Raw genomic sequence first — 26,110 nt, 5'->3', positions numbered from 1 at the left:
TAAAACCATACAGTTAGTAAAATATTTAAAATAAAATGTCATGTGCCAGCATAACAGCAAAACAATTATTCCTTTCTACAGCAAATAAACTGATATAAGCTATTGGCCATACCTTCCACGAAGCCTCACAGCCTCAAGGAATCTTCCCTCATCCATGGCTTTCTGGACTTCTTGAGTCTTGAAAAAACAAGTTGATTACTCGGTATGTTTAAAAAATACAGGACTTCAAATATTTAGTATATTCCATGTTTTAATATATTTCCACAGTGAAAAAAGAAATACTGACATTTGCTCAATTTATGAGCTACCACCTCTCATAGAATAAATTACAGGGTGAAGGAGAAGAAGAAAGTAGAAACAAATACCTAAAGCTTTAATGGGACAAAGAAATCAACGTATCTATTGTGAACATTTTTCTTTCAGTTTAAACTGTGCAGTTTTAGTGAAGAAACGTGACTTGTGTATGACATGTAAATGGATGCAAGCATCTGAAGAATTTGTTGTAACAATAAAAACAGAAGATCTGAGATGAAATTTTAGAAAACATTAAGAAGTTATGTATTTGTTATTCCTTGATAGTTTGCAAATGAATAGTGAATAGTAACACATAGAGAACATATATGAACTTCATTATTCATTCCCAAACACGGGAAAGTGCTGAACACATTCCATCAATGTCCTAATGAGGACAGGCAATTATTGTACATAGTAATCTGTTGTAGTAAATAAATAACATAAACTGGCTTTTTGCCAGAGCCTCACCATCTGCACACACTCCATCAGAGGCAGACGGACAGCCTGGTTTCCAGACAGGGACACAACACAGGCAGGGGTATCGGGAGTAGCTTCTAAAAGGGCAAGCACGGCTTCCACACCCATACGACTCGCCTGCAAGGAGAGAACCTTTGAGTGGTCAAGCAAGCACTGAAACACACAAGGCCTCCAACCACAGAAATGGTCCTGATTTCTCCACAAATCACTCCTTGGTAAGGTGAAAAAGTTGTGGGCTGTTTACATCCATAAGTATGGATGATTAAGCTTTGCACTTCGATCTTAAGCATGGATTCCTTCCCACAAAGTGTTTCACTACTCTGAATTAGAGCTATTCAGACAGTCAGTGTGAGATAACAGTTGGATTTGTCAAGTTAATCAGGTAGAGAACCATCCCACCCCAAATAAGTAATAAAATGCAGTTGTCCTGTGTGGTGGCATGAGCAGTTATTTGGGAATACTCACAAGAATTCTGTCAAAAGCTGAAGGGGTTCCACCTCTTTGCACATGGCCCAGGATGGTTACCCGGGTGTCAAAACCAAGCCGCTGAACCACGAGCTGCAAAGAATTTCAAAATACAGTGGGTTTATCATTACCATTATTTATACAGATGTTAGCATCATGTACATTTAACACCACTTAATGCTAAATGCTACTTCACAAAACTGCAATTCTGAATGAAGTCAAAAGTATCTCTAAAACCGACAGCTAATGGAAAACAGAACTTCATAGTCACAGGACAGTTAAATCCCAGGTAAAGCCAGAGTATCATAGCTCCTTTCCACCAATGACTATTTCCCAATTTATTTCTTAATGAGCCCTTTAAAAAAACAAAAAAGGCATAAAAATGCAGCTTAAAAATTTTTTTAATCTTAAACACCAATGAAATTTTTAGCAAAGCAACCATTTGGACAAGACTTTGTCCAAAGCACACAGTATTAGTTCACTGTGAGACAGACCAATATTAAAAATTTTACAAGACATACAAAGTAAAACAGGATTATAAATATAGGTTTGAGCTGATTTCAAACTATCAATTAAGGCACACATGAAGCAGATGCTTTTGAATTGCTGTGTTGCATTACAAAGAGAAAAGGTTCCAATTAATTGCCACTGAAAACATTGCCCTTTAATTTGACTATGGAATTTTAGATGATAAAGCACAAGGATAAAATACAATTGTGTGATAAGCTACTTAATGGGAACAGATTTACTCTACAGAAATGTTATTGTTAACAATAAGCCCCATCTTATGAACAGAAATCTTGTATCATAGGGATGTTGACACTTACATCCTTAACCTTCTCTGATGTTATAGGTTTGTTGTGGCAATCAATAGCTCCTTCAGCTACAATAATAATATTCAGCCTTTTCTTTCGTGCACGGTTCTGTAATAAAAATAAAAGCATATTCCTGTAGTTAAAAAAAAACCCAACAGTAATTTACAACATAATTTTATAATCATTTGCTATACATTAAGCTGCTAGGATTTGAGGAAACATTCCTTGTATTTGATCACTCATACGTGACGTGTTCTCAGCCTTTTATTTTCATACACATCTTTTCACTGATTAAGTAAAATGTCTAACACCAAATTGCTGAGGAAATGTACACATATGGCTTATACAGATTTAACTTTATGCAATTCCCAGGGCAGGTCATATCACTTCTCAAAACAACCACAGAGTACAAGAAAAGAAATGTTCAAGATCACAGAGAACTTTATGTGACACCAAAACCAAAGACTTGCTCAAAGTCCTGATCACATTTTTTCATCACTGCTTAAATAAACATGCACAAAGACATGAGGGAATCTCAAACACATTGACAAATTACCTCTGAAAGCTTAACACACATTGAATCTTCCCAGCCTTCTTCTGGTGGGTATTCAGGAATAAACACCCAATCTGCACCACAGGCTAAGGCACTAACCAGAGCTAGATAGCTAAAAAACAGAACAAATTATTAGACTTTTATGGTTCAGATTTCTTTCATAATTGCACCCGTACAAGACACAAAATGCTGAAGACAATACATACCCACAGTGTCGCCCCATAACCTCCAGAACAAATGTCCTCTGATGGCTGTCAAAATAAGAAAACAAATTAACTGAACCTAGTATCATGAAACAGCTTGTGTTTACTATGATTACTGAACTCAGAATTCCTTAGCAAAACAGAAAAATATTAGAAAAACAAAATCATTATCATATTAAATAATATATTTCAAATTAAGTATCTTCCAATGCATTTTCACTACTTTCTTGCAAAACATGCTATGAGAGAAGATATGAACCTTTACTGGAAATGTAAATGATGCAGACCCAAAGTTAAGAACTGTAATGGTATAGCTGTATTTAAAAAAAATTAATTGCTTCATTCTTACTGAAATAAAGCTTATATAACACAGATGCTATTTTTGTATTATTCATGGTGTGTCTGGATCTTCTCTAACAGACTATGGCTGAAAAAGACTCAAAACATTGAAACCAAGTCTGCCCCTAAGGCTGATGCAGTCTCTGTGATTGCATACTTGAAGTGCTGCCATAACAGGAATGATGAAAAAGCACTTATTAAGAAAAAAAGAAACCAAGACATTTGAAACATACGGCCAAAAAGAAATTTTATTTCCCCACCTACCTAACCTCTATTTAAAATGAACTTAAACAAAAGCATAAGCATGTGTGTATTTGTTATCAGTCTCTATAATATGCTCAATTTACCTCTGAGCAGTGGTCATGATGGCATCCACAACTTCAATTATTCTGTGCAGAGCTGAGTCAGTACCTATGGTCATATCAGTGCCACAGAAGTCATTGTCTATGGATCCAACCATTCCCACAATGTTAAGGTAAGCATATTTCTTAACAGCCTCTGCATCAATCTTTCCTGTAAAGAAGTATTCAGAGAAAGAACTGTCAGACTACTAAAAAAAAACATTAGATGTATTGCTTGGGTGCTCTACTTTTATAAACTAAACATATCCAAACATTAAATTATGTTTAGATATTTTAGACAACAAGGTTAGTCAAAACTACAAACAAAAGCCAGTCAAACATCCAAACAAAAGAATCCTGCACAGAACTCCTTACAGTAAGGAAGGAAATAAGAGCTTTTCAGTCCATTTCAAAGTGTCAAATAATTATCAAGTTTGTAACCAATCTTAAAATTGATGGTTTCAAATTAAAACAGTAGCATTCAAACTGTAGTTTCAGTGTAGAAAATGCAATGAAGAAGCAAAAGGATGCAAACTGGATGTGATTATGGGCATATGTAAACAATTAGAAACCAGCATCCAACTTTTGAAGACTTCTCTTTTGCAACACTGAAAGGCTCTGATTTCATGATTAATAAGCAAACAGAACAGAAAAGCTCCTATTCTACGTCTTAGCAGTGTCTCCCAAGACAGCAATGACAATGCTGCATCATCCAAGAGCTCTAAAGGATCTCAAGGATGAAACACCTTAGATGCTTAAGCACTTAAAACTACCTTAGTATCTGTGGATGGGATGGTAGTAAATATAATGCCAAATTTTTAATATGAGATTCAAGTACTATGTATCAGTGTGTTTAATGTCTACGTTACAGAAAAACAGCAGAAACCATAATGAAAAAATATAACTAATGTCCATGAAGATATATATAACATTGTGAAGAAGAATCAAAATGTTTTCTATGAATGTATACCATGCATTACAAACCTCTTCTAGAGTTCCAAATGTGACTTAATATCTGGTTGACATATTCTACTTAGATTTCTAAAAAGCCATTGACAAAGTCTTTTGCCAAAGGATTTTGAGGAAACTAAGCAGTCACTGTACAAGACAGAAGGCTTTTCATAGAGTAAATAATGTGAAACAGAGGTAAAAAATACGAGGCAGTGGTAAACACAAATTCTTGTATCTTAGGAAGGAAATCAATGGAGCTCTACAGGGATCTGCGCTGTTCACTCAGCAATAACCTGGAAAAGGGAATGAGCAGCAAAGTGCCAAAGTTCATTGATCAAACTGAATTATTTGGGATCTAAACATATGGAGTGTTTGAGAAGAAATGAAGACTAGCAAGACACAGTGAGCAGTAAAGTATCAGATGGAATTCATTGCAGATAAATGTAAACTAAGACACATGAAAAAAATGTACCCTAACATCACAAACAAATAAAACTATTTCCAGCATAATATAAAAATGCTGTTTTCATTAATAAATCAGCTTCAATGCTCAATAGCAGTAAAAAAAAAAATCAAAATATTAGAAAATATTAAGAAAAGAGTAGAGAACAAAACAAACATCATTATACTACTGTGTAGATCCATGGTTTGCCCTCATCTTGAATACTGGGTGCAGTTGTGGTCCTCCCCACCTCAAAACAGGGTAGAACTGGAAAAGGTTCAGAGAAGGGCAACAAAGATGATCAAAGATATAGAACTTACATATAAGGAACAACTAAGCAAACTAGGATTCTTCCATCTAGAAAAAGAGATGATGAAGGGAAAATAAGACAGCTGTAAAATCTCAAGTGGCATGCAGAGAGGAAGCAGGATTGATCATTCATGGTTTACTCTAACACAGAAACTATGGATATCAAATGATCTAGAAGCCAGCAGGATCAAAATAAACAGAAGAAGATTCTTCACAAACTTCATTATTCAGTGAAGCTGCAGAACTCCTTGCTACACAGTGTTTTCAGCAAAATTCTGTATGCCTTCAAGTAGACTGTATACATTCATGAAAGAGAAATTCATTAAGGACTGCTAACAGCATCTGGTTCAAGAAGCTCCAAAGACAGAAATGGATGGAACCCATCAGAGTTTTTATGCATTATGAGTAACACATAGCATCAACACAGCATTATTTTAGTCTTTACTCTTCCCTGTGCATTTTTCTGGATGCTATCAAAGGCAACTACTGGGCTGGCTGTACTTCTATCAACAGCCTCTTCATGTTCTGATCTTAAATAATGACACACAGGAAGGAAAGCATCATAATTTAATAACATACAAATGTGTCACTTGTTGTAGGAAAGGAATTACCACCTCAGATTGGATATGAGGGCATAGAGCTTTTCAAGCAAAAGGTATGAAGCTCAGATCCTGAAAATTACTCACAATAGAGGACAAAAGCCACACAGATTGCTGCCCAGTGACTTATTTGGCTGTTCTGGATCTTTATGATACACATGAGCGGATCTACAGAAACCAAAAGATATTATTTTTGAAGAACTACGCGATTTCCTAGAATGACATATTTGATTTTTAAACTTTAGATGCACCCTGTGGATAGAGTCTGCACCCCTGCAGTTAGGGTTCATAACTCCCCTGCAGACCGGAGGGGAAGCCTAGGGGGCTGAGGGCACACCGACCTTTCTGTGCCAGCTCCTCCAGCAGCCCGCTCCACTCCTCGCGGAAGAGGTTGGCGCCGGTCAGGCTGCCGTCGCCGCCGATCACGCACAGGTTGGTGATGCCCCTCTGCACCAGGTTGCAGGCAGCCTGCAGGCGGCCCTCGCGCGTGCGGAACGACTTGCAGCGCGCGCTGCCGATCACCGTGCCCCCCTAGCACAGGCGAGAACAGCACTTTCATTTAATGTTCCAGTACATTGCTGTGCATTTCTAAGATGGATCAGTGATGAGGTTTGTAGCATAACCTCCATCTTTCAATTTTACAGTGAGGTAAGGTAATGATAGACAAATTATCAAACCTGTGGGAATTTATGTTTAAGGACAGATACATACACACACAGATATACACACACACAAAAACAAAAAAAAAAAAACACTCAAAAATGACTGATAAAGAGCTACTCTGGAAGGAAAATGTTAAATTACATCGGATTAATTTTAGCAGTATTTAAATAAATAGGTTGCTACTTAAATTTAAAAGTGATATATTAACTAGTTAAGAATTTACATTAATTTGCCTCAGTGTGGTATTTTTTTCCCAAATATCACAAGATACATAGACAATAAGAGAAAAAAATGTATCCCTGAAATTCAAAATTAGCACCCACTGTCGTTCCACAGAATTATGGAAATAAATGCCTTTAATTCCTTATAGACCAGACTAATGCTACATTTTCTTTTTTACTGATTATCTGTCGCATTTATTAATATGAATTTAAAAGCTTCTTTTGGAAATGGTGGTATTTTTAAAAATAACTGAACTGCTGTCACTGAAAACTGCTGGGTGTTTTGCTGGACACACACATCATTTACACACCTTCTGTGTTTATGTTGTTCAGTCACTCAAGAAGTTTAATTTTTGCCTTATTTATTCTCACAGTAAAAAGTAGTATTTTTTTGTCCTGCAAGCAAATCTGGAGATAATTACATCCCTTTTGCATAAACATTCCCTTCACTTTAACTAGTAGTAAATCTGTCACATCCATCTACATTTGAACTTCAAATCTGGAGTGGCTGCACTGACACAATTCACCCTATCAATAGATGTTTAAGCTCTCAGGCCAGTTTGCCATCTGTGTTGCATAGCTGCTAGTGGAAAGAAAAAAGAAAGTGGAACAGAATTCAGCTGTCTCCAGAAAAAAAGGTATATGTGCACCCATGGAGATGCTGAAAAAAAAATCAGAACTAAAAAATGTCTCTAAAACTAGGTATTTTCATACTTAGAAGAAAACAGCTGCAAGAGGAAAAAAAACTGTACTTGAAACAAAGTGTTACTTGTTCTGAATAAACAAATACACAATGGGCTGTAAAATCTTTCTCATCAAAACAACACATTCTATTCTGTAAGATACATGCTGAGGTTCAATGTTGGTCTGTTGCATTACCAGCAATAAAGCTCAGAAAGATGTTTTTCTTTTACCCTACACATGTACAGGAGCCTACATCCTGCTCCTGCCTATGCTCTTGTGTGGCTTGGCCAAGAAAACTCAATTTTCCTGTCATCATAAGATTAATCTGGATGATGCTCTTAGTCATATTGTTTAGTTTTAGGTCCTTATGGGTCCCTGTCAACTTGATATATTCCATGATTCTACTTAAAAATTCTGCAAGATAGACATGGGATTAAAAAAGAAGAAAAGAAAAACAACTAAACACAGGGGACAAAATACCTCACAGTACTCCAGGGCATTGGTTTAAAAAAACAAAAAATTGTCTCTGCTAACTGTTTTGTGTTCATTAACTTTACAAAAAACTCCAAAGAAACCCATGCTTCACCTGGAGGTAGTTTTCAGAAAGCTTGGCAAGCAGTAAGGCTTCTTCCCCAAACATAGCACCTGCTCTGGAAGAGGCAACAACATTACCATGCTGAGCAAAAGCTGGGGAGATCCAAATGGCCACAGTGCAGAATGTTGGAACAAAAATGTACCAAGGCACTGGCAGTATGTGAGCTCTGCAGAACTGCACTGTAATTACATTCCTTACTATAATTCTAAATCCACTTACACAGAAAGACAACAGGGTTTCGTAAGAAATTAATTGCCTTGCAAAACAGCTGTTTCATGTTTTAGCCCTATAATGTCTTTTCTACTAAATATAGACTTGCCTGTATGGCTTTAGGAGGCTAATGACAGGTGACATTGCAAATCTAGAACAAAGGTTTTCAAGATAATTTCTGGGCTCCAAATTCAAGACCACACCAAGATCTCCAGCAAGTGTCAGTGCAGAAACCAGGCTCTGCTGGAAGAGGCACGTGCTGGTCACTCATCACACCCAGTGCAAATACACAACTCCAGCAGGTGCCTGGATCTGCAATTTTGGCTCTTCTGTTTGAATCAAGAGGTTTTGGGTCCCACTCTCACCCCACAGCACTTACCACTTGCAGGATACTCGAAACACTTTCCCATGAAACTTCTACAATATTATCACCTCCATCAACCATTCCCTGGTAACCCTGCAAAAGGGAAAGTATTTCATAAGTCTGATTTTAAAAACTACATCAAATTTCCACTACAGTAATACTCACTTTGTGCACTTTAATAAAACTTTAATTAAAAACATTGAATTAAAAAATACTCAATTTAAATGAAACTATTCAAGAAGGTATCAGTGCTTCTTTTATGGGGGAAAAAGCAAAACAAACCCTCTTCCTAAAGGATCAGTTACAAAAACATCATCAAGATAAGGTAACACTTTACAGAGATTACACAGCTATAAAACTAGAATGGTAATGTGCTTCTTCTCTAAGAATAAATATTCAAATATATTTTCAAAAATTTACAAAGAACTTTGAAATGCATTATAAAACATTTTCCTTAGAAGCATAATCTCAGCCTGGGGCCATGAACTTAGGAAATCTTTGTAACACATTGTACATTTTTCCCCACAGTGCTGGTAATAACCAAAACATGATAAAGAGCAATAATCCAAATTTTTTCATAAAAGAACAAGAAATCAGATGACACAACCTTTTTTCATTTTTTTGAGGCAGTCACACAATAAATAAAAGACATTTAATAGGAAAGAAATACAATTTTTAGTGATGCATTTAAGAAATTCCTAATACCTTAACTTAAATGGTCTTCTGAAACCACTGTATGCTGTAATATGAGAAGAACTTCACTTATCTGGAACAAGGAAAACTATCCAGCAAGCAGCTGAAGAGTTTTGTCTGGCTTTGCTTTATTTCTTCTCTACAAAAATACTAGCAGGATGGCAATTACAGATTATTTTCCATTAGGTGATATTGTGAACATTGATTAAAAAAATAAAACAAAGAAAAGAAAAAGAAAAAAGACAAAAAGAGAAAGAAAGAAAAAGAGAGAGAAAAAGAGAGAGAAAAAGAGAAAAAGAGATAAAGAGATAAAGAGATGAAAAAGAGGAAAAGAGAAAAAGAGAAAAAGAGAAAAAGAGAAAAAGAGAAAAAGAGAAAAAGAGAAAAAGAGAAAAAGAGAAAAAGAGAAAAAGCAGCCAAGTCCTAAGTTTAGAAAACCCTAACTGACAGACACCAGAATAAAACTGGAATTACCATTCAACTTTTTGACATTTATTTAAATCCATAGGGAAAATATGTTAAAGAAAATAAACCAAGAACTACTAAAGAAAAATAACCATGGCAATGTTTATGTCTCAATTTTTAGATTATGTGTACATATTCCCCATACTAAGGAACAATCAGTTAACAGTTTTTCTCTGTGCAGTTTCTTTTTTTTAAAAAAGTCAGGAACTAGAAAAAGAAGAAGTTCAGAAAACAGCAAAAGTGACATCATAAACTGGAAAAATTTAATTTGGCACAATTCAGGGTATATGCAGAATTTACTCAATAAGCAGTAACTTTGAAACATACTAAGCCTACAGTGGCTTAGTATTCATATAATATATATTATTTTTTATATCAAACTTTGAGTCCTCACCAGCTCGAGAAAATTAGAATGTAAAGATAACCTGGACACAGCAAAAGCACCAGTTACTCAATTAGGCACTTCAGGATTCCAGCACAGATTCCAGGGGGAAAGCGTGAAAGTTTCTGCTCAGTGAGACTTGACTGAATAATTTAGAGACAATATGATCAAGCAATAGCAAAAAGCATCAAGATGGAAAACGACTTATATCTCCAATTTCTGCCATCCAACAGACCTTTTCAATATCTTGTACATTCTCGTGTGTATGAGGTGTATCTAATGTATACACACAGAATGGTGTGGGCTGAACAGAACCTTAAAAGATCATCAAGTCCCAGTTCCCAGCCATCAGCAGGGACATATCCCACAAGAGCAGGCTGCTCAATGCCCATCCCACCTGGCCTGGAGCACTGCCAGGCTTGGGGCATCCACATCTGCTCTGGGAAACCTGCCCAGTGACTCAGCACTCTCACAGTAAAGAATTCCCTCCATACAGCTAACCTGCATTTCCACTCTTTCACTTTGCCCCCATTACTCCTTGTCCCATCATTACAGTTCCTGGTGAATTATATTCCCAGCTCCCTTGTGGGCCCCTACATACAGGACACGCTATTTCTATGTTTATGTACACACACACTGACTTGAAGAGCTAAGCCATTATTTACAAAATTTATTAAAATTAGAGTAAAGTGGAAAATGAATAATGCTTAATCTACATAGCAACTTTAAAAAAATTCTCCCTCAGATAAAGTGGAAAGATCCTCAGAAAGAAACATTGCAGTAGAAACAACTAAGCTTGATGATGGCTAATAAATTACTAAGTTCATTCAGCACCTGCTTTGCTTGTTTGATTTTTTTTAAACATAGAATTGGATGTTACTTGTATCCTTCAGTACTGGAGTGAAAACTTTCTAAGTATTTCCATTGACCGCTACAATAACTCAAGAGATCCACTGGCAGTAAATAGTGTAATGTTGCGTCTTAATTCAGTTTGTAACACTGACTACAGTAAGCTGCACTGAGAGCTGACAACAACATGTACAGAACATGTGTGCTCAAGTCATTCACCTTCCATTTTAACTTGAGAGGAAAAACAAAAGTGCATCCAAACAAGTATTACATATAAGAAATCTATACAGAAATAAGACTGATGGAATAAAATTCCCAATTTTCAGATTAACAAATCTAAAACACAGAACAAAGTAAAGAGATAAAATAGTAGATTAAGTTGTCTGTAAGACATGAAACACCTCATAGCTAGGCTAACAATGAGCTATGAGCCATTTCTGCACCATGTTTCTTTAAAATAGAAGGAATTTGTGCATTTCAGTCAGGAGTTCATATCTGTGCAGACAAGTGAGAACTGGGGATATATTAACAATTCCTCCCACTACAAGGTAAGGGTAGGAAACCTTTGGAATCATGATCTGTTTTAACTGTTGTAAGAACTTTTCCTAATTCAGTTGTCTGCCAAGTATGTGTATGCCACCTCTGAGTAAGGCAGATAGAACTGTCACATTGTTTTCCACACCATTAAAAGATACAAGCTATAGAATTAGAACGGCTTTCTAAAACAGCTATTGGGGAAAAAACATAAATTACTAAATACAATTGAGTATAAATGATGATGATTTCCATTTATTGTTTTAGTTAGATAAACACTGATGAGGACTGGACAATGTATGTTTGAAGGTTTACCACTGCTCCAATTGTATGGTTACCAAAAATCACTGGCAGATGTGACTACAGATCTTAATATGAGGGTGGGAATCTGTCAATTTATAGTAAAAAAGTAAATTCTTACTTAGATCCTAAAAATACAGGTGGCTTGTGTACTGAGACAAAAACTGTGTAGCAAGAATGGAAAAAGTGAACTGTCAAAAAGTGTGTGTGTGAATATCAGCTCCATTTTATGTTTAATCCTTCAAACCTAAATATTCAAAGAAGAAGAAGAAGAAGGAATCCTTGTGGGTTCAATGCTCACAGGGTACATTCACACACTGCAACTCCAGGAGAGCGTGGCAGGAGCAAACATGGCTTCCAGCCTGAATTCTGAAGACAAAAGCTTTTGAAAAAGAACAATCATCTTCTGATGTGTTACATGTGAGACATTTGGGGCTTTAAGAGTTATGTGAATTTACTCACTGAGGATTCTTAGCCATTGCTCAACAACATAAAATAATATTGCCACTGAGTGCACAAACCCCCAAGCAAAGACATGAAGTTTGCCTCACAGGAATCCATGACTGCCATACCATTGCACTCCCAATGCTGGCCTCTGCAGAAAAATACTCTTAACCAAGATGCAGAATCTAAAAGCTCCATAGCTTAGTAGCAAGAGCCCACATCTGCTGGGAACTATGTGCTTCAACCCTGGAAAAAGGGCAGGTTATTTGTATAAATATTTAAGACCTCAAGTTTCTAAAACTGAGCTGCCATAAATGAGAGGCATCATTTTTTCTTCCCATTCTCAATTAAAAAGGAAAAACAAGACAAAATAAAAATTAACCTGACTTTAATAGTTTCTGATTAGTGAAAAAAAAAATTAAACTAGCTCCCTAGAAGAGCCTGATACTCTACACATACTTCCAGCTCCTAAATTCCCATACCATGAGTGAAATTAATCTGTGGGTATTATAATTTTAATTCAGACTGGAGTAGATTTGAGGAATAATAAGATGATAGTCAAGAAGGATAACTACAGACTAAAATAAAATATTAAGAAATACAAAACTGTGAAGCTAGCAGAACTGTATAGATTTGCAATTAATGGCAAAAATTTGAAATGTGCTAACTTCAGTGAATTAAGAAATACAAGGGATTTTAAAATTTTATAGCTAAAAATTCACAGGTTTTATACAAACTATTAAAAAGGCATAGAACAAATAATAGCTTTTATATAAATTATCTTCTAGTTTTCACTTTCACACGAGTTTACTCTTTTTTTCCTTTTGGGACTTGAAGTCCAAATAGGCCATGAAGTCCAGTATGGAACTGTTTCTTTATCTGGGCTTTCATGAAACCAATTTAAAAAGGCTAGAAAATTACTCAGATCTTATTCACTACCAATTTTAATTCATTTATCTTGGTAATTCCTCATCACAAGATGAAGAAAAATGGAGTTAGGAAAACAGAATTACTTTTTTACTTAGAATATGGAACTAGTGCTGCCCACAGCTGTAGAAGACAGATGGTTTTGCAGTGCAAAAAAAGTTCATTTGACAGACAGAGCTACAGGAGAAATAAAGCATATGATGACTACAGCAAAGTAAGCTTGAAAAGGCTGAGACCTTTAACTCTGTTTTTGGATTCAAATAAGAATACTTTTTTTCTTCTTTTGGATATGGTCACTTCAAGTTTTTCCTTCATTATTTCAGAGCAGCTTCAATACAAATATCATTTTATCCTGATCTAAGTGTTAAAATGCTCAAAACGTTGGCTTAAGATACACTATCCTCTTTGCTTACACACTCAAGTCACATTCAATAAACTGTAACTCAGAGGGAATACTTTATTAAAAGCATTAAATAACTCAAACTATACCCAAAAATACAACCCCTCTATCCATCACACAAAGGCTTAGAACAGGGAACATTAGTGACAAGTATCAGAAGAAGACTTTTACCTTCTATTACACTTGTCACCTTTATTTGTTTCCCATTTCAAAGGGGTAAAATTAAACAGCTGTTTCATTTCAGTGCTTGCAACTCTGTTTCTCTGAAGTACTTGTAGGCATTGTGAAGGAAAAGTGACTTCATATTTCAATTATCACCAGTCAGAGAAGAACAAAGCTTAGTGTTCAGTACTTTACAAAATACAGAACTGAATGGACTAATCCAGAAGCAAGATCTTTTTCAGAGCCCATACTTGCAATGAAATGTGCATTTCCTGAGACCCTGCTGTTACGTTGAAGACAGAAGGACAATACATATGGGAAACTGAAAATTCCCAACATTGACTACTTCTTTTACAATCACTTTTCATTCTGAATTATCTGTGACTTCACACTGGTGAATTCTACCAAACATAGGAGCATCCTAAATTAAATAGCACTATTTTGATAGGCCCAGTTCAGAAAAAACAAGTATTTAAAGTTCTCTTGAAATTTATCACTCTGTGATACCAAATATGTTTAAAAGGTGAAAAAATACGGCAATTCTTTAACTTGATCAAAAAATAAATTCAAATCCAAGTCCTGGCCTTAAAGATGCCCAAAACACCCTCCTTACTACCCTCCAGAGAAGTATCTGACCCATTTCAGTGAGCCTGCACAACAGCTGAACACTGAAGGAATTCCAGAGATTGGCCATGTAATTAGCACACACTAAGTATTCAGAGCAACTTGCCCTAGCACAGTAGTAGGAAAGAATTTTGGAGCACAGTCCTCTGCTTATTTGCATTTCAATATACTTTGCATCTCATTAGTAAATGAGCTATAGGAATAAGCAGACAGGGAAAAAATGGATAAACAGCTACTTTTTAAAGACAAATTCTGTATTTACTATGCACAAAACTAAAATGAAAGCATTTTCTAAGCGCTTCTATGAATTCTAGTACTTTATATTTTTATATTAAAGTTAGACTTTAGAAATTTTTTCTTATGATTTGTAATAACCTCAGACTACTAATGAGCTGTACAGGAATTCCAGTGGGAACAGAATCTATTTACTGCATTGTATTTATTGTACTTATCTATTGTATCTATTTACTGTATTGCTTAATCTACAAAAATTGTATAAAAACTGAAAGTGTCCTTTACAAGGAAGTCTAACTGCAAAAGTCTATACCAGGAATACAAATAAGTGGAGCATCACCTTGGTACTGACATTAAACTTGCCCCCTCTTTTTTTCTTATTGCATGATTGCTACAGAAATTTACAATATTTCTGCACATACAGTTACAAATTTCAACCACAAAATTCTGATGTCAGGACAGACCAAGGAGGGTCAAGTTTTTGATGTGGCTTTTTTGTGTTTGTTGGTTGAGTTTCTTCAGTTGCAACCTATACATCAGGCAAGATGGCACCAGTGCCACAGCACCCTTGATCAAAACTAAGCTGTGAAGTGAGGGTGAGGATACATCCTTAGCATACTCTAGGAAAATGGAGTCAAAGGATTAAGAATTAGTGGTTTAAACAGGTTTAGGAAAATATTTATGGAGTACAATAAGTGAGGCCAAACATCCAACCAGTGCACAGATATGTAGCTCACTGCAGGGTGACAATGCTTTCAAGTCTTTGGTAGCACACAAAGAATTCCATATGTTTAAGAAATTACTTTTAATTACATAGTTTAAGAATATACCTTGTGAGATGTAAATTTCCATAAAAATCAAAAGTACTAAATAAAACACACAGTGAAAAGGAATGGCACCTACAACATTTTTAATTTATACTATTTAGTCTCCATGGTGTTTTTACAAAAACTCAAGTTTAGTGAGAAGACAAAATACAGAATGAATGAAACAAAACTAACCTCATAAATAAAATAGACTTTGGCATTTACATAGATTCCCATGCGCACTACTGCCCGCACAGCAGCATTCATACCTGGGAAGAAAAAGCAAAATCACATTGTTAAAGTCATCCAGCACTTTCTGCAGAGCAAAAGTGTTGTGTCTTGAAAAGAAAGGGAACACTAATTCATTCCTAAAGAAAGACAATGACCAGCATCCATTAAAACAGAAATTTGCTTAATGACAGTGCAAGCAGCCCATGAGTATGAAGGGCTCAGAATTATTCTTTGTTACAATAATTATGTGAATGCCAGTGTGTGTGTTAATCAGAGATTAAATTGCTGCTGACTGCAAAATAGCATTGTAGAAGTTACAGCTACTGAACAACCAAGTAAATTAATTTTGCAATATTGGTTAGTTTCCAGTCTGAAATGCAAAACATTCAGCAAGCTAAAATTTAGCTTCTTCAGATAAGAAATTATATTTGAACAGATTTTCTGGGATTTCCAAAATAACACAGGTGTATATACAGCATTTTGGGGGGAGCAGAGCCAAAGTTGACCTGGACAGACACTCATCTAAAAAGACAAATGTAATTAACATAAATAATACCATATTGACTCATTTGACAGGAAAGTGTCTGAACACCACTTTGGTCCCAAAAATGCAAGCTCTGATTGGAATTCCCTGCTCACAAGACATCTGACAAACAATAATTATGGAAAATTTTCCATTTAAGTCCCATGGTCAAACACTTAACCTCCTGAGCAGCAGTGGAATTCCACTGGTCCCTCTACACAGCCAAATGAATTTCTCTTATAATTCATTCCTTCAGATACTGCCTTACCTTACCCATTATTCAGGAACTTTCCAGAACTAATCAACTAATTGCTTCCATACCACCAAAACAGACATGAGAGCTCACACAAAGCACAAAGAGAGAAATAGTTAGGCTATACTGTGCGTCTTGGCACATTAGTGACAAATGGATGCAAGAAGGATGACAACCCGAAGTGCCAGGCACCAATTCTCCAACACTCCTGCATTTAATATCAAAACAGCCAAGTAGCAGGTAAGCTCTGCTGCTCAACACAGGTGCTAAGTGTTCTCCTCTCTGCAGATATAAAAAGCTTGTAACTAGAATATATAAACAACACAGCAAGTCCCAAAGATTTAATCTTACACAGTATCTACCTTTACTGCAAAAAATATTGAGCTGTAAAAGTCAACCTGTCTAAAGAATCCGGCTGAGTTTTTCTCAAAGATTCATAACTTATGAGCACACCAGAAAGTCCCTGAAGTTGCTCAAAGCAAAACAAAAAAATTAAGTTTGCCACAACCAAAAAGTTGGTTTTGCTGTTTATGTAGATGTCACTTACACTTCAGATAAAAATCAGAAGTAACAATGTTTTCACGTAAGTCCTGTTTTAGGAAATTGTAGCAAGAATTCTTTCAGCCAGAGTTGGCCTTGTGGCATAGCTGGAAAAAGCTTTCAAATGCCAAGCCAGCTAAAAGCACAGCTTTAGACAAAGAAGTGGATGATGCCAAAGAAAAACAGAGACTCTCATCTGACAGTCTGTAATGAAAGGAAAGTTAGCATGATAAATCTCAGATCAAACAGAGCAAAGTTATCTCCTCAGTGAAACAGTTTTCATAACAAAATTAACACCCCTGAGACACAAAGACCTTTAATTTTAACAAACTGACAGCTCATCCCAGCACTGCCATTTTCCACAAACAGGAGCACTCAGCACAAGGTACTCCTTTCACCAAAGCCCACAGCTTGCTTCTATTAAAGCACATTTTGTGTGGGAGGCTTTTTTGTTGTTGCTGCTTGGTACTGAGGTTTTTTGGCAGTTGTGTTTTGGCTTTTGGGGTTTTTTTTTGGAGGGGGGTTGTTGTTGTTTAGTTTGCTGTGGAAAGTTTGTATATAAATCCTTAATACAGCCACATAATTTCTTAGTGAATACCTTTCAGTTTCCATGTTTCTTGCATGAAAAATAGGAAAATTCACAATTTGCCTGCTCTGTAAAAAGGCAAAATACTAGGGGAAAAAAAAGTGTAATCCCACAGAACACAGACAGCATCTTCCCAGTACTACCACTGCAGTTTTAGAAGTTTAGGTAACTACATTTTATTGTTATTTCATGTTGTATATGTTATCTCCTTATAGAGAAAAAGGACTTGGTTGTCTGGTGGCAAGCTCCTGGCTTACATTTCAGAAGGGCTGAGGACTACAGGATATTAAAATTCAATACCTACAAAACACAGTTAACACATTGCAGCTTTAGATTTCTACAGTTTGGCTGTCTTAACTGCAGTAATTCAAGAAAAAAAATCATGAAACCTCCGTAGAACTGTTTAATAAATTTCATTATTTGTGGAATCTTACAAAAGTATTTGTGAATTACTGCAATAACCATGAAATGTTATTACTCATGCTTATTACTTTATAAGAGATTTAGCAGGTTAACTGTGGATTTAGTCCTGAATAATAAACGCAGTTTGATAAACATATAGGATTAGAATAGCAGCTTCAAAAGAAAGCCACAAGTAAAACCAGTATTGTTTTTAATAATATAAGTATTATTTTAAATGTTTCTGAATTACTACTGGCTTTTGCACTAAAGCCTTGGAAAAAGGAAAATATTTATTTTGCTCTTTTGGACTCAGCAAAGATTAAGTGAAATGCAGCTACTTTCAGGGCTTTACATAACATTTGAATTAATTTAAAAGTTGATAATTTATTGTCCTTGATCTTGTTTATTCAATTGTCCTTAAAAGGAGCATTTGGTTTTCATAACAGGGTTACAAACAGTACTGCAGAAATCTTTACATTATTTCAGGGGCTCTCTCTGCCTCCTAAAGAGTACCCCTCTCTTGTGCCTACGTCCTCGTCCACGTGCATTTGCACCATTACAAGAGAGGAGGTTCTACATGAGTTTGTGCTTAAGCCAAGTTTGCCTTGCTTTAGTCAGCTAGACATGCCTTTAAATAAATAACTGTAACATAAACCATTCAAAAGCAAAACGATGCATCTTGGACAAGCATCAAGAAATAATAAAGTATCACCAATTTTAAAGATAAACATTGGCTTTAACGCAGGCTTAATGACTCAGCACATATGTTTCAGTGCTACCCTGAATAAAGATTCAGACTTAAAAGACTATATAGCAAAAATCACTAAGGAAAATGTCTAAACATTACCAAACAGGAAGATTTTATTCAAATATGTAAATGGTTATGTCAGTAAGAGTCTATAATCATCAAAAGAGAAGGAGACAAATACAAGAACTGAACAAATCAATAAAAACACAACTTGAATTTGTTTGATTTACTTTTAATTACATTACAGATTTTACTGAATAGAATCACAGTAATTATTCTAGATACATGAAGAAAACATCACACAATTTTCCTGAACACCAACTGTATTAGATCAGAACATTCTACAGCACAAATATATACAATTGCAGATGGCAAATGCATCTCCTTCTTAAAAATTAAAATAAAAATCTTAAGAAACCAGTTTCAACCATTAAATCCACTAATTACAGAAGCAGCTTCTCAAAAATACTAAATGCATTGATACAGTTACACTCATCCATTAATAACTGCATTCCTTAATTTTACATACAAATAGTACTTATCTTGTCTATAGACACATATATATGCATTTTATATACATGTCTATTTGCATGCACTATTCTTAGCTGGAAAAGGTGCCTCTGAGGGGGTCTAGAATTCAAAAATTCCTTGTGACTATGTTCAAATCACATAAGTGTTAACAAATAAACTCTAATTTGGATGTCATAAGAAGAGTATGGGTTGTTTTAGCTTGTGACTTTAAAAAAAATATATTTATTTTACTGTATTAGTTGAGAAGCTTATGGTGGAAAAAGAAATTTTGCCACCCAGACAAGATCAATGCATTTACACTACTATATTAAATACGTCCTCAGCCTGTAATGCTTCAAGAGCATGGTTCCATAGTCATGGTCAGTGGTATTACCCAAAGCTCTGGAATCCAAAAGGCTTCTTCAGGGTTTTTTTTAAGTTGTTTTTAAACCCAGTATTTGCTGAAGGAGCTGAGCTTTTTCATCTGTTCAGTGCCAAGATTTCTTCTTCCAGTCTATGTCACCAGGACAAAACTTGTATATCTACACTACTAACAGAGACTTGGAACTTTGGTTTGCTTGGGTTTGGTTTTTGGGAAGCCTGGAACGCTTTGAACGTAGGGATACAAAGCTCTTTATTTCAGCAGGATGGGCTATGATATTCCAGAGCATCACACCCCTTACTTGTGCTGTCCTCCTCAGCACTGAATCTTTGAGTTTGTCTGAAAAACAACATGGCCCTGTTCAGACAACCACCTTGAGTCAGTTGGCTGGGCAGCAGCCTCAGAGCCACAAGCACATCCTTCCCCAGGCGTGCACAATCACCTTCTGTCACAGCTTCCCACGACGCTTCCTGTACCCACCGCGGTCCGGAACGGCTCCCGGGAGGCCAAGAGCCATTGACGCGCGAACGTCGCGCACCTACGGTGGGCAGGGCTGCCTGCGCAGCCACGGGCAAGCCACCGAAAATCCAACCCACAGAAAATCCAACCCACAGAAAATCCAACCCACAGAAAATCCAACCCACAGAAAATCCAACCCACAGAAAATCCAACCCACAGAAAATCCAACCCACAGAAAAGTCAGCCAGGGCACTTCATGACCTGAAGCACAATGGCCAGAGAATCCAACAAAGTGAGAAGTGTGACTTATTAAACCCCATTTATTAAACCACCTTCCTGAGCTGCAACCAGTACAATTTAGAAATGCTCCAGAAACTGAACCAACCCATAAATATTGAGAATTGATTGTCAGAACTTCTTTTGCCTCTCAAGGTACTTGTGATTACAGTGGAAAGTCCATTTTTAGCTCACAATTTAACAGCTGGTTAGCTGAAGTGATACTGTCAAGTTTAGTATTTATACATATTATAAGCATACTAAAGAGAGATCTTTTTTTCCTGTGAAACCAATCACTGATAAATTCTTTAACTCCACAAAGAAAAAAAGTCCAGTATGACACATACATATTCTATAGTCTTTAAAATTCTACATGTAGAAAAACAAAAAAGAAAAATGAAACTTTCAAGGAAGTAGCAGCAATGCAGGGAACTAACTGAAAACTTACATAGAAAGCCTTGTGAAATTTACATAACTCTACTTTTAAGTTATTAGAAGTACAAATAACAACAAAGGGATTAATTTCACCTTAAAATAATTTTACGTGTATTTTAGTCTGTGCTCAGACTTACAGCCCAATCTAAATACTAGCACATATAAAGATTTTGTGTTTAACAGTTTTTTTTTTCTACCCAATTGTTTGTGAGTTTAGTTTGGATTACATATATTTTGAAAACTTTTAGTGTCTGACAAATCTATAACAAAACAGAAGACTGGAACTTTATTCCTAAAACTTTTTCGCCTACTTCTGAGTCAGCAGCTTTGCCTCACCTACACTTTGCTGGAACAGATTATTTTCAAACAGCAGTAACAGCAACTTCCTTCTCCGTGTACTTCAGGACTTCACTTCTCTCACACATGTACACTCTGTCCTCCAAAGGGCAAATGACCTTGACAGGGCATGACTCATTCTGTCCCTTGGTTAACTCCTAACCTTCAAACTGACTTGAGGCTGCTTATTTTACACATCTCTGCTGCTACCAAGATAGTAAAGGGTTATGGTCACACACGCTGTGTTGCGTGATTCAGGTAAAATGATCAAGTTCTAAAATGCTGGGAAGGTTATTTCCTTGTTCTTCAAAGTTAGGGCAACAATGCTGCCAGTGAAACAGCTTGGAAGGCATCCAGTTTACTTTTTTTGGTCTTTGTGACAACCCCAGTCCTTAGACAGTAACTTTCATAGGCTGTTACTTTGGAACTCTCCGTGCTTCTGTGGCAATCCGCCAGATGTAAAGTCTGGATGTTACCCGTGGATTCTGCAAGTCCTTCAAATGCCTTAATTCACACAGGAGCCAGCGAAGATTAGTACTTTATAAAAGGAGATGCATCTGCTGCTGCATTATATAATCTCCAGCCACGCGGAAGCAAGTTGCAGGGCTCAGCCTCTTGCTGAGCACGCTACTGCTGCTTCAGGCAGTGCCCTGCCACACTTTTAAATGAAAATGGCGATTTGGCCACCAGACCATTAACACAGGGATGCTCAGATTCTCGGTTCCTCCTAGAATCATATAGCAGTGGAACCGATGTCACTGAGGGCAAACTGGTTAAAACTTGAACAAGTGTAGCCCCACCGAGGGGTAAGAGAAGCCATTTAACCGCATCGATTTGTTTTTTCCATCCAGAACTGCAACATTTTCCTCCTCGATGGCAACAAATCCCTTTCATCCCGATTAGAGTTTCGGCTAATCCTAGGTAAACCCGGGGGCTCCCCGTTATTCCTGCGGGCAGGGGGAGGGAGGATGCTTCTCCCAGCCCAGATGACGCAAAGAGGCGGAATCTGCAGCGACTCGCAGCGGATCACGTACACACCGGCGGAGGGAAGGAGGGAGGGAAGCAGGGAGGGAGACACTGGTCCATGCAAGCCACCACCGCATGGACGCGCCGGGAAACCCGGGGAAGGGGAGAGGGGGAGAGGGGAGGCTGCGGGCTCGTCCCGGCACCTCCCCGTGTAAAATCTGCGGAGAGATCGGTCCCTAACCCACCGAGCCCAAGCAGAACGAAAGGAGAGGCTCCCACCCCCCATCCTCTTCACAAACGCGAACGAGTGCCGCTGCTTCTTTAAGCGAAAGTACTCTCGAGACAGTCCCGGCGAAAAAAACAAAGTAAACCAACTGTAAATTAAGAGAAGGTGTTCAATCAATGATAATTCCTTTTAGCAACTCTCCTCGTATAAGCAGAGCAAGAGTCCTCTCGAACAGCACGGAGCGTTGCGTGTTTGAAATCTTAATTAACTGAAACTTTAAACTATTACCATAGAATCACAGAATATGCTGAGTTGGAAATGACCCATTCTGGTAGGAAAGGAGAAACTAAAGTGTAAAAAAAAATGGATTCTTGACTAGGTATATTGTGATCGAGCCTCTTTTCTTTGCCATCCTTCTTAATGTCTGCAGGTCTTTTGTTCGCCCTGTCCTGTAGTAGCTACGACTTCCTCTACACTGAAGAGATTTAAGAAGGCGAGACACGTTTCTAACATACTCCTACAGGGTGGGAAAGTAAACCACCATCTGAGCGTTCTAAACCACGGGTAGGAACATAAACGTGTTGCTGGTGCCAAAACGAAGTGAAAAGCAGATGAGGCGAGGGCTGGCAGAGCCCCAGCAGCGCAGCCAAGCCTCCCACCCGCCGTGCAGGGCAGCACGACCTCTTCTTCCCCCGCTCGCATCAGCCATCCCTCCTCACCCCACCATCTCCCCAGGGAACCAGACAGCTCGGTAGTAAAAGTTACTGCAGCAGCGTTTCTACCCTCTCCCTTGCCCAGCCTGGGGCAGAGGAAACGTGGAGAGGGAGGGAGAGGGGAAAAAGGGGTGAGAAGGGAAGAAGGGATGTTTGAACCGGGGAAAAAGGGGTGAGAAGGGAAGAAGGGATGTTTGAACCTTAAGAGCCCAAGCCGTGCAAAAATGATTTATCTTTTAAATGCGCTTAGTAGGAAAGCCGGGTCGAAGGCCAGCACGGAAAGAGGAACCCGAGCACCACTGCAATCCCGTGTGAGCCGCTCCCAGAGCCCTCTCTCCACTCCCTCCATGTGCCGCACCGTGGCTTGCCGACACCAGCCCTGGAGCAGCCCACGCTGTTACCCCGGCCTCCCTCATGGGCGCCCGGCCAGCCGGGGAGGCCCTTCCTTCCTTCCTGCCCCTCACACCGCCCTCCAGGGGCTCCTCGCCCTCTCCTCCAGCTGCCCCCACTCCCCACCGTGCCCGCAGCTCCCCCGCGGCTCCTTCCCCTCGTCCTCCCCGTGCTTCCGGAGTAAACGGTGCGAGCCGTTACCTTGGGCATCGCCGCCGCTGGTCAGCACCGCGATGGCCTTCCCGGCGCCCGAGAGGTTCTCGAAGAACTTGGGCTGGTGATCCATGGCGCTGCGGGAGCGGCACCGGCGGGCGAGGCGGAGCGCGGTCGCTGAGGGAGCCCCTGGCCGCCGGGGTCTGCCCCCGCTCCGCTGGACCGAGCGTTCGGCCTCTGCGGGAAAAGAGCCCGAGCAGCCCGGTGTGGGTGCGTGGTCACCGGCACGTAAATCTCTGCAGAAAACCTGAGGGAAGGGGCGAGACTGTGTGCAAAATCCCGGGAAAAAAAGCGAGCCGAGCAGCAGCTCTTAAGCTCCTCTCACCCGCCGCCCCCCGCTCTGCCCCGCCGCCGCGCCCTCCCCGCGCGCCGCTGACGGCGCGGCGCGGCCCCGCCCCCTCAGCCCTGCGGGAGCGGCGCTGACGGGCGGGCGGCGCGGCCAATCAGCGGCCGAGCTGGCGCCGCGAGCGGGGCGAGGGCGCGGGCAGGTGGGCGGGGGCGGCCCCAGCGGGGCGGGAGTCCCGGAGCCGCCTCCCCGCCCTCTTTCCCCTTCCCCCGCTCCTTCCCGGCGCCCGAGGTGGGGGCGATGCGGGAACATGGCTGGCGCCTTGGCACGGCGGCAGTGCGGGGGAGGGAGTTGTGTTGGCTAGAGCTGGCTCATCCTCCCCGCAGTAGCGGCTGAGGAACGCCGCGTGTCTCCGTCGCGCCTGCGGCTCCCCCGGGCAGCCCCTTCAGCGGAGGCTCTCCGGCGGCTTCCCGCCGCCCTCACGGCTCTGCCGGAGGCTCGAGGGGGGAATCCGCTTCCAGCGTGTCGGTTCCTCGCAGCCCGATGCCTTCGGGCGGCTCGGGCTCGCTGGCCCGCCCGGCTGCTGCTCGGAAGGCTCTGGCAGGGTGCGGAGAGCGCGGCTCATTCCCGCTGGGAATGCGGGACGGACAGACAGACGGCTCCTGGCCGCGTCTGGCAGGATCCGTGGCCCGGGGGCGGGCAGGGACACCCTGAGGCCCCGAGCTCTGCTCCTCTGGCCTCTCATGCTCCTCAGGTGTGTGCTCCCGCTGAGGCTCCATAGCCCGCAGTGGGCGTTCAGGCGCCGGTAGGAACAGGAATTCTGTGAGTATTGGCGACTGAGACAGAGTTTGAGTCAGAGAGTCAGAGAGCAACAGAGGCAAAGCAGCTGGGAGGAATTGCTCTGGGTGGGAATCGCAATCTTCCTGCCTTTCTTTTCGTCCTCCTCTTATGCCGTGATGCTTTTGCCTGGGGAGTGGTTAGTGCTAAGTACTACTACTTAAGTGCGCTCTTAAACTCCCTGTATTGTAACCCCACGCTGGCAGGGTAATTCTCTTGATCATAGCAGCGTGCGTACTCACACGAGTTTTGGTAATTTAGGCAAATAAAGCTGTATTACCCTCTATACAGTTGTTTGTGGTACTTTGCATAAGTAAAAGTATTTGCGAAATCGGGCCAGCTTACTTGCACGAAATAATAAAGCAAGTCAGGGAGAGAGTCAGGAGCAGCATCAAAATGCTGACTCGAGTTTTATGTTTTAATTGCTGTGTTAATTACTGGTTTTATTCAATGTCTTCATCACATCACAGACAACTCACATCGTAAAAATACACGTGCTCATCCTGTCAGCTTTCACACAGGCACATGTGGAAGTACAGTCATTTGAGTAGTTCAGTCAAAATTACTCATAGATAAGTGTTTGAAGCCATACCTGAAAATGGATACTTATACCTAGCGTGTGGGCAGCCCACACTTTTTGTAGTTTGCAAATCTACACCAAGACTGTAATGAGTGTGATCTGACAAACAGAAACGATTCATTGACAAATAGATTGCATACCATGAACATTAATATCTCTGTAGGGAATTTGCTGTATTCTTTCCTGAATCTGAAGTCTTGAGTCACAGATTATAATGGTAGTGAACTTCTCTTATAGAATCCTTAAATCACGCTGTGTTCAAAAGATTTTGGTTTGATTTGAAATCATGTTATTTTATTTGAGAATAACTCTGCAAAAGCTGAATTAAGGTATTTGAGTGTGTCTTGGTGTGGAAAGACAGGAGTCTGCTAAGGAAGGCAGGAGCCTCCCCTGAAATGGAGAATGTAAACCCTCCCCACCCCTCCAAATTGCTATAAATTTTAAATTAAGGGGCTCTCAGGCAAAAATATGGGTGCAGGAAATAACAGTTCTTTAATAGGGAAAATAAAAAAAAAGATAAAATAAACAATGCAGTACACTAGAACAACACTGAGAGTCAGAACCCAGCCTGACACCCTGTGGGTCAGGGTGTTGGTGGCAGTCCCATTGGAAATGTGGCTGCAGCCCTCCTGCAGTGTCAGGTGTGTTTCTGTTGGAGCAAAGGGGATCTGTAGAGAAGGATGTATTCTTCCTCTGTGATCCCATGGAAGAAGAAGAGGCAGCTGCTGTTTCTCTGGGGAATCCCATGGAGAAAGCCATGCTGGTGTCTCAAAAACCTCTGGATTGTATCTGGGGAGCAATGCTTGGCTCCTCCCTCTGGGCAGAGCATCTCCCAGTGGGATGTTACAGTTCTTATCAGTCATGCACTGGCAT

At 39.5% G+C, this 26,110-nt stretch overlaps 1 protein-coding gene across 3 annotated transcripts in view; it reads right to left on the bottom strand.

Annotated features, from left to right (window-relative positions):
* Positions 1–23,869, bottom strand: part of PFKP (phosphofructokinase, platelet) — a 43,287-nt gene extending 19,418 nt beyond the window's left edge. For all 3 annotated transcript variants that reach the window (XM_058821254.1, XM_058821236.1, XM_058821246.1), the window contains exons 1-11: positions 23,523–23,869; positions 15,541–15,614; positions 8,541–8,618; positions 6,130–6,319; positions 3,494–3,659; positions 2,811–2,855; positions 2,608–2,716; positions 2,064–2,159; positions 1,237–1,329; positions 763–888; positions 113–177 (exon numbers count right to left, since the gene is read on the bottom strand). In XM_058821254.1, the coding sequence (XP_058677237.1) occupies positions 113–177; positions 763–888; positions 1,237–1,329; positions 2,064–2,159; positions 2,608–2,716; positions 2,811–2,855; positions 3,494–3,659; positions 6,130–6,319; positions 8,541–8,618; positions 15,541–15,614; positions 23,523–23,607 (1,127 nt within the window). In that variant the 5' untranslated portion in view covers positions 23,608–23,869. The remainder of the gene's footprint in view (positions 1–112; positions 178–762; positions 889–1,236; positions 1,330–2,063; positions 2,160–2,607; positions 2,717–2,810; positions 2,856–3,493; positions 3,660–6,129; positions 6,320–8,540; positions 8,619–15,540; positions 15,615–23,522) is intronic.
* Positions 23,870–26,110: the final 2,241 nt, after the last annotated feature.

The sequence above is a fragment of the Ammospiza caudacuta genome, chromosome 1 (genome assembly GCF_027887145.1).
Source record: "Ammospiza caudacuta isolate bAmmCau1 chromosome 1, bAmmCau1.pri, whole genome shotgun sequence".
Taxonomy (NCBI): domain Eukaryota; kingdom Metazoa; phylum Chordata; class Aves; order Passeriformes; family Passerellidae; genus Ammospiza; species Ammospiza caudacuta.
Note: the sequence above shows the minus strand (reverse complement) of the source record. Positions and strands in the feature narration are given on the sequence as shown.